General features: G+C 47.0%; 1 protein-coding gene across 8 annotated transcripts in view; it reads left to right on the top strand.

Moving 5' to 3' along the window:
* FRY (FRY microtubule binding protein) overlaps positions 1-15709 on the top strand; it is a 645836-nt gene that overhangs the window by 365531 nt on the left and 264596 nt on the right. For all 8 annotated transcript variants that reach the window (XM_075337351.1, XM_075337349.1, XM_075337348.1 and 5 more), the window contains one exon: positions 9824-9963. In XM_075337351.1, coding sequence (XP_075193466.1) covers positions 9824-9963 — 140 coding nt within the window. The remainder of the gene's footprint in view (positions 1-9823; positions 9964-15709) is intronic.

The following is a 15709-nucleotide window of genomic DNA, read 5'->3' as shown; positions in this document are numbered from 1 at the left end:
CTACTCCCCCCTGCTCCAAGGCCGCCGCCTTCTCGCAGGCCGTGGCGTCCTTGCAGGCAAACGGAGTGATTGTCCCAGATCCCGCTCAGGAACCGTTCAGAGGTTTTTACTCAAATCTCTTCCTAGTTCCAAGAAAGGACGGTACCTTCCGGCCCATCCTGGATCTCAAGCGTCTCAACAAGCATGTCCGGGTGCGGCATTTTCGCATGGAGTGTCTGCGATCAGTCATTGCCTCTATGACCCAAGGGGAGTTCCTGGCGTCCATCGACATCAGAGATGCCTATCTACATGTGCCAATCACAGTGTCACATCAGCGTTGGTTACGTTTTGCGATAGGAGAGGATCATTTCCAATTCGTGGCTCTCCCCTTCGGGTTAGCCACGGCCCCTCGGGTATTCACCAAGGTCATGGCGGCAGTGATTGCGGTCCTGCACCTCCAGGGGTTAGCAGTGCTTCCTTATCTGGACGACCTTCTGGTCAAGGCTCCATCCAGCGCAGACTGTCAGCGGAGTGTTTCGCTCACTCTCGCCACCCTAGCCCAATTCGGGTGGATTGTCAATCTTCCCAAATCCACTCTGACTCCGACCCAGAGTCTCACGTACCTAGGGATGCAGTTCGAGACTTTGCCGGCACTTGTGAAGTTGCCCTTAATCAAACAGCAGTCTCTCCGGCTAGCGGTGCGCTCTCTCCTGAGGCCCCGCCGTTATTCCTTCAGGCGCCTGATGCAGGTGCTGGGTCAAATGGTGGCTTCCATGGAGGCGGTTCCCTTTGCCCAGTTCCATCTGCGTCCTCTGCAGCTGGACATTCTCCGCTGTTGGGACAAGCGGCCTTCCTCCTTACAGAGGTTAGTGGCTCTGTCGCCACGGACCAGGACCTCTCTTCAGTGGTGGCTTCGACCCCTCTCCCTGTCCCAAGGGTGCTCCTTGCTGGCTCCGTCCTGGGTGATTCTCACCACGGATGCCAGCCTATGCGGCTGGGGAGCGGTACATCTCCTCCACAGAGCTCAGGGCACTTGGACTCCGTCTGAGTCAGCCCTTTCAATCAATGTGCTGGAAACCAGAGCTGTGCTTCTAGCTCTCCTAGCCTTTCACCACCTGTTGGCGGGCAGGCACATTCAAGTCCAGTCAGACAACGCGACAGCGGTTGCCTACATCAATCACCAAGGCGGGACACGCAGCCGCCTGGCAATGTTGGAGGTCCAACGCATTCTTCAATGGGCGGAGGACTCCAAGTCCACCATATCCGCAGTCCACATCCCTGGCGTAGAAAACTGAGAGGCAGATTATCTCAGCCGTCAATTCGTGGACGGTGGCGAGTGGTCTCTGCACCCGGCAGTGTTTCAGTCAATCTGCCGCAAGTGGAGCACTCCGGACGTGGACCTAATGGCATCCCGTCACAACAACAAGGTTCCGGTTTACGTGGCTCGCTCCCACGATCCTCAGGCCTTCGCCGCGGACGCTCTGGTTCAAGACTGGTCCCAGTTTCGTCTGTCCTACGTGTTTCCCCCTCTAGCTCTCTTGCCCAGAGTCCTGCGCAAGATCAGAATGGAGGGCCGTCGAGTCATCCTCATTGCACCGGACTGGCCCAGGCGAGCTTGGTATCCGGACCTGCTCCAACTGTCCGTGGAGATGCCGTGGCATCTTCCGGACCGTCCAGACCTGCTCTCGCAAGGTCCGTTTTTCCGCCCGAATTCTGAGGCACTCAAATTGACGGCGTGGCTCTTGAGTCCTGGATTTTGACGGCCTCTGGTATTCCTCCTGAAGTCATCTCCACTATCACTCGGGCCCGTAAGTCTTCCTCCGTCAAGATCTATCACAGGACTTGGAAAATTTTCCTGTCCTGGTGTCGCTCTTCCGGCCATTCTCCTTGGCCATTTTCGTTGCCGACCCTTCTGTCTTTTTTACAGTCCGGTCTGCAGCTAGGACTGTCCCTCAACTCTCTCAAGGGACAAGTCTCAGCTCTATCAGTGCTGTCCCAGCGGCGTCTCGCCCGGCACGCTCAGATCCGCACCTTCATGCAAGGTGCGTCTCACATCATTCCGCCTTATCGGCGGCCCTTGGATCCCTGCAACCTTAACTTGGTCCTCACGGTATTGCAGAAACCCCCTTTTGAGCCTCTTAGGGAGGTTTCTTTGTATCGTCTTTCTCAAAAGTTGGCCTTTCTAGTTGCCATAACTTCTCTCTGGAGAGTCTCTGATTTGTCTGCGCTCTCCTCGGAGTCACCTTTTTTGGTTTTTCACCAAGACAAGGTAGTTCTCCGTCCAACTCCGGACTTTCTTCCTAAGGTGGTCTCTCCCTTCCACCTTAACCAGGATATTTCCTTGCCTTCCTTCTGTCCGGCCCCTGTTCATCGCTTTGAGAAAGCGCTGCATACTCTAGATCTGGTGCGTGCTCTCCGGATTTATGTGGCTCGCACCGCTGCGCTTAGGCGGTGCACCTCTCTTTTTGTGCTAACCACAGGGCGGCGCAAGGGTCTCTCTGCTTCTAAGCCGACCTTGGCCCGTTGGATTAGATCGACCATTTCGGACGCCTACCAGAGTACTCAGGTGCCTCCCCCGCCGGGGATCAAAGCACACTCGACCAGAGCTGTCGGTGCCTCTTGGGCTTTTAGGCACCAGGATACGGCTCAACAAGTCTGTCAGGCTGCCACTTGGACTAGCCTGCATACCTTTTCGAAGCACTACCAAGTGCATGCTCATGCTTCGGCAGATGCGAGCTTGGGCAGACACATCCTTCAGGCGGCTGTCGCCCACTTGTGAAGTTAGGCTCCGCCTACTTCTTAGTTTTTACTGTTTATTCCCACCCAGGGACAGCTTTGGAACGTCCCATGGTCTGGGTCTCCCAAAGGAACGATAAAGAAAAAGAGAATTTTGTTACTTACCGTAAATTATTTTTCTTATAGTTCCGTATTGGGAGACCCAGCTCCCTCCCTGTTGCCTGTTGGCAATTTTCTTGTTCCGTGTGTTATCACCGGCTGTTGTCGTGGACAGAGTCTCCGGTTGTTCCGGTTCTTACTCATTTCTACTTGTGGGTGGCTATTCTCCTTCAGCTTTTGCACTAAAGTGGCTAGGACTGGCTACCAGGGGGTGTATAAGCTCAGAGGGAGGAGCTACACTTTTAGGTGTAGTACTTTGTGTGTCCTCCGGAGGCAGAAGCTAAACACCCATGGTCTGGGTCTCCCAATACGGAACTATAAGAAAAAGAATTTACGGTAAGTAACAAAATTCTCTTTTTTATGGCTTTTTTATTACTTTCTGCAAAGTCAAAAGTTTACATACATTTCATTAGTATTTGGTGTCATTGCCCTTACACTGTATGACTTGGGTCAAATGTTTTGGATCTCCTCCCACAAGCTTCTCACAATAGTTGGTAGGAATTTGGGCCCATTCCTCCTGACAGAACTGATTTAACTGAACCATGTTTGTAGGTCGCCTTGCTTGCAACGGACTTTTCAGCTTTGCACATAAATTTTCAGTAGGATTGAGATCATGTCTTTGTGATGGCCACTCCAAACCATTTTAATTTGTTATCCGTAAGCCACTTTGTAACCAGTTTGGCAGTATGCTTCTGGTCATTGTCCATTTGGAAGACCCATTTCTGCCCAATCTTTAAGTTTCTGGTTGATGTCTTGAGATGTTGCTTCAGTGTTGACAAATAATCTTCTTTCCTCATGATGCCATCTATTTTGTGAAGTGCACCAGTCCATCCTGCAGCAAAACAACCCCACAACATGATGCTGGCACCCCTGTGTGTCACAATTGGGATGATGTTTTTAGGCTTCAAAGCTTCTCCCTTTTCCCTCCACATACAGTATAACAATGGTTATTATGGCCAAACAGTTCAATTTTAGGTTTTTCAGACCACAGGACTTGTCTCCAAAAATTAAGGTCTATGTTCCTGTGTGCCTCTGGAAACATTTATCTGGCTTTTTTATGTTTCTTTTGGAGTAATGGCTTCTTCCTGGCAGAGTGGCCTTTCAGCTCGTGTTGATACAGTACTCATTTCAATGTGGATAATGACACAATCTTACCAGCTTCCACCAGCACCTTCACAATGTCTTTTTCTTTTGTTATTGGGTTGATATGCACATGTCTGACCAAAGCACGTTCATCTCTGGTACACAGAACCCGTCTCCTTCCTGAGTGGTATAATGGATGGACATTCCCATCTTCCTTGTACTTTAATACAGTTGTTTGTACAGATGAACAAGGCACCTTCAGGTATCTGGAAATTGCACCCAAGGATGAACCAGACGTGTACAAGTACACTATTCTCTTCCTGAGATCTTGGCTGATTTATTTTGACTTTCCCATGATACTACACAAAGAAGCAGTGTGGTTCAGGTGCATTAAAATACATCCACAGGTGTGTCTCTAATTAACTCAGATGTTGCCAATAAACCAGATCAGATCAGAAGCTTCAAGAGACATGACATCCTCACATGGGCTGTCTCATATTGTTTAAAGGCATAGTACCCCTAGTGTATGGAAACTTTTGACTTTGCAGAAAATAATAAAAATGGCTTAAAACAGTCTCTCATTATTCTGGCATTTGGCAAATATACATAATTTTGGTTCCTAATTGACCTAAAACAGGAAAGTTTTATTCTGATTTCATGTCGCATAGTTAGAAAAACATGTGTTTTTTTTATAGAGTATGTAAACTTCTAGTTTCAAGTGTGTGTGTGTGTGTGTGTGTGTGTGTGTGTGTGTATGTGTGTATATACAGGTTTGCTTTACCTGCTTAGTGTCTGATTTTATTTTAGTTTATGTAACCAGACCATTACGTAGCTGTTAAGCAATGGTTACTCTTTTTGGAATGCCCCATGGTGACATTTCTAGGGCTTGTTGGCTAGATCTCTTCACACAACAGCTGAAATTATACTGAGAATAAATTACACTCAAGTGGACTCAATTTTACGTGACTTCTGGAAGCAATTGGTCAATTAGGATTTTCTTAAATTGAATAGATCAGCAGGTTTTTGCTACCTCATAGGCAAAGAGACCTGGCCTGAACTGTTGTGAATGTTGTCTGTGTGGGTGCTGTTTTGAAGCTCCCTCTGGTGGCCAGAAATGGTAGTGGAGCTGAATCTGAGCCTGTGACTCAGACAGGTGTCGGCGTTAATTGGGAATTAGGGAAGTGCTATTGTAGACAAGTCTGGTCTATATAGGAGAGCATTTTTTGCCCGGATGGTGCCGGTTACAATTGTATAGTCTTCAGTCTCTGTTCCTGGCTTGGAGTTTGTCCTTCCCTGTATCCCTGAGCAAGACTTCTGCAGATAAGTTCTCAGTTTTTTCCTTGCTTCCTGGTTTACACCTTAGGGTGGATGTTTTTCCTTGTTTGCTTTGTATCTGTTTTCTTGCAGGTGAAGTTTGGTTTCTCTTGTGTTGTGAGCATTGGGGTTCTCCCTTTGCTAGCTCTCCTGCAGGAAAAGTGATTTTCTCCCTGCCTAATTTGATTATTTGCTCTTCTGTATTTTGTGTTCTTTTTGGTATTTTGACCTCCAGGGCCATTTTTACTATCAGGAGTTTGGTATTTTTCTACAGGGATTTTGTACTGACCACAATCAGTTTCCTTTTACTTTTCTTTGTATCAAGTTAGTTGGGTCTCGCCTTTGCTAAATCTATTTTTCCTATCTGTGTATTGTGTTTTCCTACATCACCGCAATCTTTGTATGTCTGGGGCTATCTACTCCTTTGGGACTACTGAGGCAAGGTAGATTTCCTAATTTCTATCTGTGAGGCGTAGCTAGTTTCTCAGGCTGTGATGAGGCATCTAGGTTTTTAGGAACGCTACACGGCTACTTCTAGTGTGGTCTTTTAGTCAAGGGATTGCGGTCAGCCCAGGTTCCAACTACTGTTTTCTTGGTGGTGTTTTTTCACCAATGGGAGTTTTGTAATCTTCCACGGTTACCGGATCATAATACTGAACCCAGCGATTTACCACTTAGTTTACTGGGTGCAGCGGTTCTGACACCGTCTTTAGATTTAGCAATACAGCAGAGCTGAGAAAGCTGCCACCGCCCACAACAGGCTCCCTGTATACAATGTATATAGACAATGAGCTACTAATCATAGCAGGGGGCATGCCATTCTGAGTTGGTCTGGCAATACTAATCTTCTGAAGTTAAAACAAACATTGCAGGTAAACAACTGCACACAATGTGCATTGCTGAAATCTTCATGTTACCCCTACAGCATGCTGACTGAAGATCACATAGCATAAACCTGCTGACAGATTACCTTTTAAGACGTATCAGATTACAGTGGGCTGGTTACAAATTCACATAGCAATTTTAATGTTTATTTTTAAAATATTTAGAAAACCATGTACAATGTATTTTACAATTCAGAAATACTTGCTACGTAGTGTTCTTATATGTACTTTTCCAACAGTGTGTGTGGGTCTATAGATATATGTATACACAGACTCGTTCATGTCCAATGCTCCCCTACTATATACCGTTGCACATAAAAGTTTGGGCACCCCTCATCAAAATTACTGTTATTGTGAACACTTGGGCAACTTGAAGATTAAATGATCTCTCAAAAGCATAAAGTTAGAGATGACACATCTTTTGTATTTCAGGCAAAAAATAAAATAAAAAGTAATCTTATGTATTTTAAAATTAACTAAAAAGAAAAATGGGCTGATGCCAACATTTGGGCACCCTACATGGTTAGTGCCTAGTAGCACTTCCTTTTGCAAGTATCATTTCTTGTTTAAGGGATTTTCATCCATTCTTCCCTGGAGATGTCTTCCAGTTCTGTGAGATTCCTGGCTCGTCTTGCATGCACTGCTCTTTTGATGTCTAGCCGCAGATTTTCAATGATGGACACTGTGAGGGCCATTGAAAAACATTCAGCTTGCGCCTATTGTGGATTTTGACCTGTGTTTACGGTTGTTATGCATTTGTAGAAGCCAACGTCTTTTCTCCTCTTTTCAACTCCAACTTTTTTACAGATGGTGTTATGTTTGCATCAAGAGTTTTCAGAAATTTCATTGACTCCATTCTTCCCCTCTACTTGTGAAGTGTTCCCCGTGCCATTGACTGTAACACAACCCCAAAGCATGATTAATCCACCGCCATGCTTAATGGTTGGCAAGATATTCTTTTCCTGAAATTGTGCCATTTTTTCTCCACACACAACTTTGATCATTTCTGGCTAAAGAGTTCTGTTTTCACCTCATTGGTCAAAAGGAACTGTTTCCATAATGCATCAATCTTGTTTAGATGTTCTTTTGTATACATTTGACACTGAATTTTATGGTGAGGATGCAGGAGAGGTTTTCTTCTGATGACTCTTCCATAAAGGTCATATTTGTGCAGGTGTCTTTGAACAGTAGAACAATGTTCTTTTTAATCTCTTTATTAATGACCTTGTGGATGGGATTGATAGTAAAGTGTCAGTCTTTGCTGATGACACCAAACTATGTAGGATATTAAAAACTGACCTTGATAGTACAATATTACAAAAAGATCTGAATAAGATGTCAGAATGGGCAGATACTTGGCAAATGAGATTTAATGTTGAGAAATATAAGTAATGCACCTAGGACGGAGTAATCCTATAGCTGCATATACATTAAATGGAAGTAAACTCGGGACTACAGAACAGGAGAAGGACTTGGCTATTCTCATTACAAATAAGCTGAGCAGCAGCACTCAATGTCAAGCAGCAGCTGCTAAAGCAAACAAGATTTTAGGGTGTATAAAAAGAAAGATTTGATCCCAGGATCCCAATGTATTGTTACCCCTCTATAAATCTCTTGTAAGGCCACATCTGGAATACGGGATCCAGTTTTGGGCTCCGCATTTTAAGAAGGACATTCAGAAGTTAGAGTCAGTTCAAAGGTGGCTAACTAGTCTACTACAAGGAATGGAGGCCTCACATATGATGAGAGGTTGAAAACGTTAGATATGTTTAGCTTAGAAAAAAGATCTCAGAGGTGATCTCATTTATATGTATAAATACATGTGTGGTCAATATAAACGACTGGCACATGACTTATTCCTTCCAAAGACAGTACTAAGGACCAGGGGGCATACATTGTGAATGGAAGAAAAGCGATTCCGACAGCTAAATAGGAAAGGGTTCTTTACAGTTAAAGCAGTCAGACTGTGGAATGCCGACCACAAGAGGTAGTAATGGCAGAAACTATTACAAAGTGCTGGATGATTTCCTCAGTACACATAACATTGTGGGTTATAAATTTAATGATGAAATGTATAATTGGTGGAGGAAGAGTAAACTTGATGGACCTAAGTCTTTTGTTTTCAACCTATGTAACAGTTACAGCCATAGATATATAACAGCTTTTCAAAAAGGGCTGGATGATTTCCTCAGTACACACAACATTGTTGGTTATAAGTGACTAAAGGCTACTTTACACACTGCGATATCGGTCCCGATATCGCTAGTGTGGGTACCCGCCCCCATCTGTTGCGCGACACGGGCATATCGCTGCCCGTGCCGCACAACATCGCCCAGAGCCGTCACACATACTTACCTGTCCGGCGACGTCGCTGTGACCGGCGAACCGCCTCCTTTCTAAGGGGGCGGTCCGTGCGGCGTCACAGCGACGTCACTGAAGCGTCACTGAACCGCCGCCCAATAGCAGCGGAGGGGCGGAGATGAGCGGGACGTAACATCCTGCCCACCTCCTTCCTTCTGCATAGCAGCCGGGAGGCAGGTAAGGGGAGCTTCCTCGTTCCTGCGGCGCCACACGCAGCGATGTGTGCTGCCGCAGGAACGAGGAACAACTTCGTTACTGCTGCAGTAACGATTTTTAAGAATGGACCCCCATGTCGCCGATTAGCGATTTTGCACGTTTTTGCAACGATGCAAAATCGCTTATCGGTGTCACACGCAACGGCATCGCTAATGCGGCCGGATGTGCGTCACAAATTCCGTGACCCCAACAACTCCGCATTAGCTATGTCGCAGCGTGTAAAGCCCCCTTTAGGGACAAAATGTAGAATTGGTGGAGGAAGGTTGAACTAGATGGACTTAGGTCTTTTTTTTCAACCTATATAACTATGTAACTAATGTACCACAACTTCAGGGTCTTCTAAATCTTCCTGAAGGTCTTTTGCAGTCAGGTAGAGGATTCTGATTTACCTCTCTAGCAATCCTACGAGCAGCTCTCACAGAAATTTTGCTTGGTCTTCCAGACCTTATTTTGACCTCCACTGTTCCTGTTATCTGCCATTTCTTAATTACATATCAAACTGCAAAAAGGATCGCTAGAAAATGCTTTGCTATCTTCATATAGCTTTCTCTTGCATTTTGGGCCTCCACCATTTTCATTTTCAGAGTGCTAGGCAGCTGCTTAGAAGAAGGAGGCTGTTTTTTTTGGTACAAGGTTAGAGAAGGCTGAGTTTTTATAAAGCTGTGAAATTTACATGAACTGGCCTTTCCTAACGATGATAGTGAACAAGGGATAACCCTAACAGGCTAATAGTTATCTGAGCACACAAGTCTTCAAGAATGCCGAAATATTTGCTCCGGCCTTTATTCCTTTGTGTAATTTTTCAAATGTAATTTTTTTTGCCTAACATACAATCAGGATCAGGATTTGCCAGCCCCTATAGGCATTAGGATGTCAGTAGATGTCCCCAAGATATTGACTAAGACCCCTGCCGGTGCATTAAAGCTACCTGATGAATACATTTACTGTGAGTTTTCATATTTGATTTCTTGCTAATTCAGGATGAGGGGTCTCCTGTGCTGATTTGCCCTCTGAATGTGTTACAGTCCTGCTGCAATAAAAGTTGCATTGTCTGTATATTTTGTATTAATACCGGTCTATTTTCTCGCCAGGTAATAAGCTCAATGAGCTCCTTGTCCGACTATTGCTTACCCTCCATACTGCGCACCTTGTTCGACTGGTACAAACGTCAGAATGGGATTGAGGACGAGTCTCATGAGTACAGGCCAAGGACAAACACCAAATCCAAAGGGTAAAAATGCCAGTAATAATATATATATTTATATATAAATGATACTAAATTGCCTGTATGTGTACATGAGATCTCAGGTGTGTGTAGGAAATGTTGTTAATTGAGTATAATGATCAGATCTGACTATAAGATCAGTCACTGGTTGATATCCTTAGTTGCGTTTTATTGATTATTCAATTGCCAACTGAAGTAGCTTTATTCCATCATCGCTGTACTGGAGGCATTTACAGGGTTAACTGAATATCTATTGCAGCTATTATGGCCTGGAAAAGGAACCTGTTGCATACCACGATTATCTCCAAATACTATAATAGCATTATGGTGTTGAATTCTGTATTCTGATAGTGTTTTATGTGATTTATAAAGCTGCAGTGTTTGTAGAAAGAACTCTTTATTCTAAGCTAATGAAGACTAGTCCGGAGGGTGGGCTCTCCTCGCAGGCTAGTCCTGCCTCGCACCTTCTAAATGCGCTGATGTAGACTTAATTAACAGTCTGCATAATGGTCATACCACAACTACCTCTGATGTCAGTCATGGTGGAAGAAACACTCCCTGGACTAGTCCTGCCTCTGTAGGATATGTGATGCTTCAGAATTTAAAGAGGTTGTCCACTACTTCTACATTGAGAGCCTATCCTTAGGATAAGCCATCAGTGTCTGATCGTCCGGGGTCCGACACCCCGCACCTCCGCCGATCAGCTGTTCTCAGTGTCGACGGTGGCAGGTGGAAATGCTCAATTCTAGAGCTGCTCGGTTAACTGATAGTTACCTTGGCCGGGTAGTGCGCATCCGCCTCCTATTGAAATCAATAGGAAGCCGATGTGCAGTACCTGGCCGCTGCCCCTAGCAGAAGATGGAGGAGCTCTGAACTGAGCATTTCCGGCTGCCTGCTGCCGGCACCAAGAACAGCTGATTAGTGGGAGTGCTGGGTGTCAGACCCCGGCCGGTCAGACATTGATGACCTATCCTAAGGACAGACCAGACCAGTACTGTAAAAGTAGTGCACAACCTCCTTTAAGATAATTCTTCATACATTGCTAAAGCCTCATTCACATGTCCATGTAACACGGTCTGTGTACAGACCATCCGCGAGTCTCCGGCCCTAAACTTAACAGCCTCATATCTTCCAATGAAATTGTTGTGTTTGGTCAGGACACCAGCAGCTGGACCGTGTTACACGAACGTCTGAATGAGGCCTAAAGTAATCGCACAACTAATGAGATTAAAGAAATCTGTACCGACAGTGCTGTACGAGCAGTTGAGCACATTGAGGGGACCGGACATGTTCCCTTTATCTGCGTTTTGCAGAGTCTGATTGTAATATGTGAGCTAGAAAGGTGGCTCTATTCGCTTGGTGGAGACCAAGAGTGCACTTTTGGCCTCCATCAGACCAATATACAACATATTCTCTTTTTTTGCTGCAGGTTTATTCTGTTGATTTAAAGACAGTCTTGGTTAAATGTGCTGAGTGGCGACCAATATGGAGCTCACCTGAAAAAGAAAAATTGGCAGCCACCACCACCTTCAAATAGACAAAATAAATGTGCACATGCAAATTTGTTGTAGAAGGCGAAAATTTATGCACAAAAATTTATATTATTTTATATTACATGATCACTATATTTTCTGTGCTTTAAATGCGAGGTTCTTAGCGGACTTTTTGACGAAGTTATGTGCCCATCTGTCTTGTTTGGTCTTCGGGGTTTGGTCTTCGGGGTGTGGGCTTCGGGGTGTGGGCTTCGGGGTGTGGGCTTCGGGGTGTGGGCTTCGGGGTGTGGGTTTCGGAGTGTGGGCGCTTTACATGTACTAACCACTCACGCATGCATCGCTGTAGTTGGGTACGCTCTGTGCGCAGCCCAGTGCGAGTAGCTTGCATTGTTTGAACTGCTCACACGGGGGGTAACAGCAGTGTGATCGATGTACTGTGCACCAAACAAAAAAGAAAAAAATTTAAAACTCCGCCCACCCTCCCCAAGAACTGTTTGGTTTATGGGGCTGCATGTGGGGGGAAACCCAAACTGCCGAATTAGTGACTTCCATTGGGGTCCATGTCAAGTGTGGGTCCAAACCGAAATTATCCAGAATGTGACCTGCACTAAACATGACACCTGTGCAGCAGGAGCCTCTCCCCTCTGTCTTCTAAGAGGGTAGATACCAGGATGAGGAGAAGATGTGTCTGTGTCATGTCTCCACCAGAATTCGCTACTGCAACTTCTGCTTTGGTCACCAGGCACCGCCATATTCCCATCGTGGGTAGTGCTGGGGATAGGAGAGGAGTCAGTACCAGTGGCTCTAGTGGGTGCAGGCTCCAACCAGCCACTAAGCTGGGTTTCACTGGGACCTGCAGTACCTCTGGCTGACTGTGGTGGTACTGCAGGTCTTCCAGCTGAAGTTACCACCTTTCAGCTACGGCCAATGGGAAGTCACCACACCCTTCTTATTCCTCCTCCAGTCTGCTCATCGCCGCCAGTTATAGTCTGTGTTGCGTCTCTGGTTCCCTGCCATTGTACTTTTGCTACCTGTGTTTTGACCTCAACCTGTTCACTTACCAGCCTACTGCCTGTTGTTTTTGTACCTCGCTGACCTCTCCGGTTTGACCTTAGCCTGATTTACTGACCACCCTTTTGCCTGCTGATTTTTGCCTCTTCTGTACCTCCTGTTTTTCACCCTGCCTGACTACCATTCTCCTCTGAACTCAGCCCTTCCATCTCCAGGACCTTGTTGTAATTCTGGATCCTTGTACAGGGGTTGAAGTGTTTCGGGGTTCTTAGGATCCTGCTGAGTGTGCGGCTTGTCTCCAGTCTGTCCGTGACCGTCATCCTGAGTCTATGGTCCCGGACAGACATTACAGTCTGGTATCTGAATGTGGCCTCTATTTTTGGATTCTTCCTATAGTTTGACCTTTCCTCTTTGTAATATATTAGACTCTGTTCACATCTGTAGTCCCCAATTCCATTCTTCTTTGTCATAGGAGCAGAACAACTAAATTCGGCAGTGCTGTTGTGACGCCCTGGACTATTCAGGTCGTCACAGGGTACTGCACACTCTTTCTCTACAGTGCAGGATTCAACCCCCCATGGTTCTGGGTCTCCATCCTGCAGTACTGCCTCCACCAGCATCCACAAATCCTAGATACACCTTGCACCACACCTGTCAGGCACACCAGTGGGCTGCTTAAGCAGGAATAGGGCCGTCCACATAAGGGTCAGACAGGGAGGTGGGAGGTGTTAAGTCAGTTCAGTGGTAGTCCTCGAGCTGTGAGGAGATCTGAGGAAGCTGGGAGTTGTAGCTCCCAGGGGAGAAGCAGACTAGGTCGCAGACGGTGGTCTGGACCTAGAGGAGTCGGACCCCCGGTCGCAGGGGATTGAGGCTAGGTGCCTTTGACCTATCACCTGTCCGGGACCGAAGGCACGTCTGGGTACACGGACCCTAGGTCGAGGAGAAGCTTCAGGCGACCTGGCAATTAACCTGCGGAGGACAGGGCCTTTAAGTACTGTTCCCACGAAGCTCAGAGATCAGGGACACTAGCGCAACAAGGGGGATAGGGCTTTCCCAAACAAGCGGCCCACTGAAATCCCAAGCGTGGGCCCCTGAGAGCAGGCTCCCTCACTTAGCCACAGTGGGGAGTGGGGTCTGAAAGCTTCAAGCTAACGGGCCACAAATGACACTCTAAATTTGTGCCAGGAGGCAGGTCACGGACCAACGGCAGCGGCGGTACTCCCAATTACCTTACAGCACGGGTGGCGTCACGAACTATACCAATTCCCCTGTAAATACCCCCTTTTCCATTTGAGTGTGGCCCCTAGCCCCCGGGTCCGGAAACCCTCGAGCAACGAGTAATCACCACTCCCAGATCCGAGCTATTCCAGCCGCTGCAGGGGCAGCACACTGTAACATTCTGGACAGCAGTGGTGCCTGACAAAGCCTATTGACTATTGCCTGAAAAAATCTCCGCATGTGCCGCTACTTTTTTGTATTCATTATGTACCGTAATCCGTGTAGGCCCCAAACCCACTGGATCTGTTCTTTGATTATCGCACTCCTATAGAGCATGGTATCCGATATGAGTGAACTCTTCAGTACAAAAGATACACTGTAATGTGAGGAAATGATGGCTGCTTTATCTGCTTTGTATGCAGGTTTTTTGCTCTAATGGCCATAATGTAATTCTTTTCCTCTGTATAAAAAACGTTATGTATCGTCTACGAAGAATCTATGACCACTGTCCTCGTCTATAGTCTACAGGGCAGTGATCAACCAAGACAGGAATTGCCTTGTTCCGTTTTTTTTTTTTTTGTTCGGAGTGTCCTGTAATCCGCATAGACTGTGGATCAATCATGGCTTTGTTATACTGTTTTACAGCTGCAATGTTGTCCTCTGTCATTCTTGAAGTAGTCAATGATGTGATGTGATCCCGCCAGTAATTCCATTGTTTACTCGTGTTTAGTGAAGACCAATATATATCCGTCCATCTATAGTCTTCAAGTGTTGTACCTGTCACTTAGGCCTGTTGAACACTTCCAGAGAAGAGCTTGCTCCCTTTTAGTCACAGCTGGAATGTCTATTTGTTTATTGAAGGGGTAAAAGGTTTCCAGTTCCAATGCAAGTTTATAATACTCGAAAATGGTATTACATTGTTCTCATTAATCAAATAGGGAGATAAATAGAAAGTGTGATTTCCATGATTGTCTTGTCTTGGAGTTATGTATAGAGATTAAAAGCACCTTTTACCAAATATTCATGTCGCGGGCAGAGGAGGGGACGCCGCACTCTCCCTACTGCTCGGGTCCGGCTGCCGCTGCTGCTGCGGCCTGCTGCTGCTCGGTGGCTCGAGCGATGGGCCGGATCCCGGGGACTCGAGCGGCGCTCCTCGCCCGTGAGTGAAAAGGGATTGGTTTTTGGGATTGTTTAATTGTCCGTGACGCCACCCACGGTTGTGGTGATTGTGTGGACACCACCGCTGCTCTGTATGGGGATCCCGGGAGTGGTGACAGGGAGCAGCAAAGTTGTTGGTTCTCCCCTCCGTGGGTAGGGGGGTAGTTGTCCCGGGGCCCAGTGATGAGGTGGGTGATGCAGGGCTTGGTGGGGTGCAGGGACGCGGGGGCAGCGCTGTGCCGCACGGCACTGTGGTACTCACTCAGCCTGAGACGATGACACAGTTCTCGGTAAAACACACGGCTGGAAAGACGGTTCCCACGGACGGCTGCAGTTGCTATTCCCCAGTAGTTGACGGTGACGGTCCCTTTTTCCTGCACCTAAATTGATGTTGGTAGCGATGGGTTCCCACCGGTAACCCGCTCCCCGGCTTGGTTATGGGCCGGAGGAGCCCTACTTTGCCCGCAGGCGCTGGCCCTGAGAAACTGGTGCCCTTGGGTTGGCGGTGTCTCTCTCCAACGGTTGAACTGTTGCCTTCAATCGGGACTTGGTTATTGGGAGACCCAGAGGTCCCCTTCACTAACGGATTTGGCAAATTCACGGCGACTCCTAGCCTTGCCGGGATCCGAAAGGCCCCTGCCACTGGTAATGGCTTCACTTTGTATACCGCTCCGGTACCGCCGGGCCACCACCTGTCCGCGGTCCTTTCGGCAACCTCCGGTCAGCCGCTCCTGCGGACAGTCACCGCCGTCTGCTGACCTTGCTGTCTCAGTCCCGGGGCACACACCCGGACCAGCTTCAGGCTTTACAAACTGTCACTTTTTCTCCTTCTCTCAAGCTCCTCTACCACTTCACCTCCTTCTACTTCCTCC

This window comes from Anomaloglossus baeobatrachus, chromosome 2 (genome assembly GCF_048569485.1).
Source record: "Anomaloglossus baeobatrachus isolate aAnoBae1 chromosome 2, aAnoBae1.hap1, whole genome shotgun sequence".
Classification (NCBI taxonomy): domain Eukaryota; kingdom Metazoa; phylum Chordata; class Amphibia; order Anura; family Aromobatidae; genus Anomaloglossus; species Anomaloglossus baeobatrachus.
Note: the sequence above shows the minus strand (reverse complement) of the source record. Positions and strands in the feature narration are given on the sequence as shown.